At 49.5% G+C, this 4,455-nt stretch overlaps 1 protein-coding gene across 1 annotated transcript; it reads left to right on the top strand.

Moving 5' to 3' along the window:
- Positions 1 to 123: 123 nt before the first annotated feature.
- On the top strand, positions 124 to 4,251 carry DISP2 (dispatched homolog 2 (Drosophila); the record flags this gene model as incomplete). Its single annotated transcript, XM_009878112.1, has 2 exons — positions 124 to 221; positions 841 to 4,251. Coding segments are annotated over 2 exons (3,509 nt in total), but the record flags the coding sequence as incomplete, so codon positions are not given.
- Positions 4,252 to 4,455: the final 204 nt, after the last annotated feature.

Genomic DNA, 4,455 nt, shown 5'->3' with positions numbered 1-4,455 from the left:
TATATATATATATTTTTTATTTTTTTTTAATATGCACAGAGAGGCTACTCCAAACAGCCTGGCTGATCCATCTTCATTGCCTAACCCTTTTTCTGATTTTTTTTTCCTTCTTCTTTATTTCAGAAAAGAGCTATTCCCAGCTGGTATTTATGTCCACAACTGCTGGGAGCTTATGGAACTTGCAAGCTATTCAGTCCATGTGTCAAATCGAACAAGACAAGGTTAGTAATGTCAGGAAGAACATATATACATGCTGTCTCTTTTCAGACTGCTGTAATCTTTAATCTCTAGCTGAAAGGAAGTCAGACAAAACCAACATAAGCTACAGAACAGGTTTCAGCCTAGAGGACTCCTACTTAGCAATACACGGGTGATTCCACCTGTCACTAAAGCCCAGCTGCAAAGCAGCAGCTGCCATTAAACAAGAATAAATACTTGTCTGACACTGAACAGGAGCTGGGCCCAGAAGCCAAAAGTCTCCATCAGAGAACTTTGGGCAGCAGAGCCCCATTTTCATAACGGAGCTATCACTCTGGAAACAAGTTTTGTAAGTGGGAAGTTTAGTTGGATTAGTCACATTTGCTACAGGATCTGAATTTTCAATGCAGAGGTTATGAAATATAAATAATGGGCAGGGTTTAGGTTTTGGAAGAGGCTAGCACGTTTCAGCACCTTTAGTATCGGCGATTCGTCGATGGCAAGCCACCGATTTGAGGATGGCAAGCCATGGCTGGCACACCTGGCGGGGAGGATTACTGCGAGGAGCAAGGGACGCTACGGGGCTGCGAGACGAAATGTGCAGAGAGGGTCTGACGTGATGCTCCCTCATCTGTTTTTCAGATACGCTCACACGTTCATTTTAGAGACCTCTGCCAACGTACTGAGGCCAACGAATGCTGCCCAAGCTGGTCCCTGGGGAACTACATTGCTGTCCTGTACAACAGGTCTTCGTGTCTGGAGATAACCCAGGGGGATATCTCCCATACCCTGGCTCTCCTTCGTGCCTGCGCTCCGGACTACCACAGAGGTACCCTCACTCCGTCTTGCATAGGTCCTGAGACTGTGAGACAGAAACACTCTCAGTGTGCCCAAGTCCCTGAAAAATGTACCCGCTTCAACGCCATTTACCAGCTTCTTCACTTCCTGGTTGACAGAGACTTTCTCAGTCCCCAGACAATGGAGTATCAAGTGCCATCTCTCAAATACAGCCTGCTGTTCTTGCCGACAAGGAAAGGTGCATCCATGATGGGGATCTACTTAGACAATCTTGAATCCTGGGATCTGTTTGATAACTATACATCCATCACTGGCATGGACCTGGGCCTTAAACAGAAACTATTCCAGCACTATCTTTTACTGGATACTAAGTATCCAGTCCTGGCAATATTAGCTATTTTTCTAAGCATTTCATTTTATTTACGCTCAGTCTTTATTACCTTGATGGTCCTGCTCGCTGTGGTCAGTTCTCTAATGATCTCCTACTTCTTGTACAAGGTGGCCTTCAGATTCACCTACTTCCCTTTTGTAAACCTGACAGCGGTCATCATTCTCAGCAGCATTTGTGCCAACCACACCTTTGTCTTCTTTGACCTCTGGCATCTCAGCAAGAACCAGAACCCCTCCGCCGGGCTTTCCCAGTGGGTCAGCCAAACCATGCACCATTTTGCGTATCTCATGCTGGCATCTTGCTTCACGACGGGTGCTGCCTTCTATGCCAGCTACATTAGCAATATAACAGCCATCCGCTGCTTTGCCATTTACATGGGCACCTCCGTGCTGGTCAGTCTGGTGTTCTTGATGACCTGGCTTCCTTCTTCGGCCGTGCTGTACGAGCGCTACATAGCTACGACCTGCATTTACAAGCCAGAAGACTACTGGAACAACACCGGCCACAAGACAGTCGCTCTCTCCCTCCGTTACATTCTCAGGGGTCTCCAGAACACGCTGTCTGAAACCTCCAAGCTGCTTTTCGAAAAGCTTCTGCCTTGCGGGGTCATCAAATTTCGGTACATCTGGATCTGCTGGTTTGCTGCCTTAGCGATCGGAGGTGCCTACATTTCCTGCTCCAACCCAAAACTCAAACTCCCGACTCTCGAGACGTCGTCTGTCCAGGTGTTTAGGCTGAGCCACCCCTTTGAAAGGTACGACTCCGAGTACTGCCACCAGTTCATGTTCGAGAGGCTGGAGCACGGAGAAGGGCAGCGTATGCCTGTCACGATTGTCTGGGGCGTTCTGCCTGTGGATAACGGGGACCATTTCAATCCAAAAAGCAACGGCACCCTGGTGGCAGATGCCACCTTTGCGATCCAAAACCCTGACGCCCAGAAGTGGCTCCTTGAATTCTGCCAAAAAGTGAAGAACAAAACTTTCTATTACCCTGACACGGAGCATAAATCTACTGTGTGCTTCATGGAGGAGTTCCTCAGGTGGATGGACAGTCGCCAGTGCTCCCAGCGAGACCACAGCTTCAACCTTTGCTGTAACCAGTTCTCTTTTCCTTACGGAAGCGAAGTCTTCCTCCACTGCATCAAAATTATGCTCCTGGAACAGGGCAAGGAAGGGGCAGAAACCTACGACCTGGGCCTCAGGTTTGATGGGGAGGGAAATCTCGCTGCCTTAGTGCTGCAGTTTCAAACTATTTATCACTATAGCTTCAACTACAGCAAAGCCAAACAATTCTACGAGGAAATCAACCTCTGGGTAACAGAGGAAATGAAAACTGCCCCCGTGGGGCTTCAGAATGGATGGTTTACCAGCAAACTAGAGCTGTACAACCTGCAGCACAGTCTCAGCACAGAAACAATGGTGGTCATGGGGCTCTCCGTAGCCATTTCCTTTGTGGTGCTGCTGCTCACTACCTGGAACGTTCTCCTTAGCATTTTCTCTGTTACCGCCATCGCGGGCACTGTCCTGGTGACCGTTGGCCTTTTGGTCCTCTTGGAGTGGCAGCTCAATGCAGTGGAGTCTCTCTTCATTTCAGCTGCAGTAGGTCTCTCTGTTGACTTCACCGTCAACTACTGCATCTCCTACCACCTGTGCCCCCATTCCGACCGCCTGAGCCGAGTGGCCTTTTCCCTGAAGCAGATGAGCTGTGCCACGGCCATGGCAGCTTCCGCTCTCTTCTCTGCAGGGGTCATTTTGTTGCCTGCAACGGTCCTGGCGTATAGGAAGCTGGGGATATTCATTATGATGATCAAATGTATCAGCTGTGGCTTTGCCAGCTTCTTCTTCCAGTCACTGTGCTGCTTCTTTGGCCCAGAGAAGAACTGTGGGCAGATCCTCTGGCCCTGTGCCCACACCATGAAAGACTATTCTGATGACTCTGGGCTGGACGGAAACTTTGCCTGTGGGGGTAGCGAGAAGCAAAACCGGTTGCGGAAGGTCCAGGAGTCCAACACTGCCAACGAGCAATACGAGCTCCAGCCCTTGTCTAGAAAACTCAGCGACAGTTTTGACAACAGCACTTCCACAAGCAAGCTGTCCAACCGGCTCTCTGAAGACACGCAAGTTGAAGACAACAGATGCCCCAGAACGGGAACACACCCCTCCCTTGAAAGAGAGAGACGGAATCTGCAGGAGACCCTTGCAGACCAGCAGGTTGGCCTGTGCCAGTGCCCCGCCTTGCAAACGTCTTCTCCATACAAGCACAGCAACTCAGAAACAGAAATTCACAGGGAGAGGCTCTGCCAAGATTGTCGGTGTCGAAAGTACGGTCCGAAAGCTTGGGACGGGTCTGGGCTGGATGACATTCAGCTGGCTGGCATGAAAGAAGACGGGCAGCTCCACAAATCACAGTGCTCTAGTGACACTGCCCAGCAGCAGCCGGATTATACCTCAGACAAGAGCCACCTCCCTGCTGCTGACATCTACAAAATTCACAGATGCCTTTGTTCCCTTGGCAGCTCTTTTGACATGCTCAACATCTCCAGCGAGACGTCGATCAGTGATTTTGAGCAAGGCCTAAAGCTTGCTGAATCGGCCAGTTCTTGTCCCGATGTCTTAGAGCTGTCTGACTCGTACAGTCAAATGGAGAGAGGTTACTTGAATGGGAAGAGAGATACCCTGCGGCTGGACCTGAGGGAGACTGTGTTTGATATCTCGCCAGGAGGATCGCAGCAGAACAGCTCTTCGTGGAAAAACCGATTTGGATTAGGGAGCGAAGGTCCTGTTGTGCTACCAAACAGCCAGCCAGACATGCCTGATGTTTGGATCAAACGATCCAGCGCACAAAGTTCTGGTTACAACAGCTGAAACCTTGCAGAAAGGAAAACTCTGCTGCTAGGGAAAGGGGAAGTTGAAGTCTCCTTGGAACTGTAAATATCAATTTTTTCCTCCCACCTCTCCTAGAGCTGAGACTGTATCTTAGTATTTCAGCTGTGCAAACACCTGTGTTTTCACAGAACCAGCAAACTGGATGCTAGCGAGAGAGTGCGAGATCAATCTTGATGGTGTAAA

The sequence above is a fragment of the Apaloderma vittatum genome, unplaced genomic scaffold (assembly GCF_000703405.1).
Source record: "Apaloderma vittatum isolate BGI_N311 unplaced genomic scaffold, ASM70340v1 scaffold17211, whole genome shotgun sequence".
NCBI classification, from domain to species: Eukaryota; Metazoa; Chordata; class Aves; order Trogoniformes; family Trogonidae; genus Apaloderma; species Apaloderma vittatum.
This window is presented reverse-complemented; position numbering and strand designations above follow the sequence as displayed.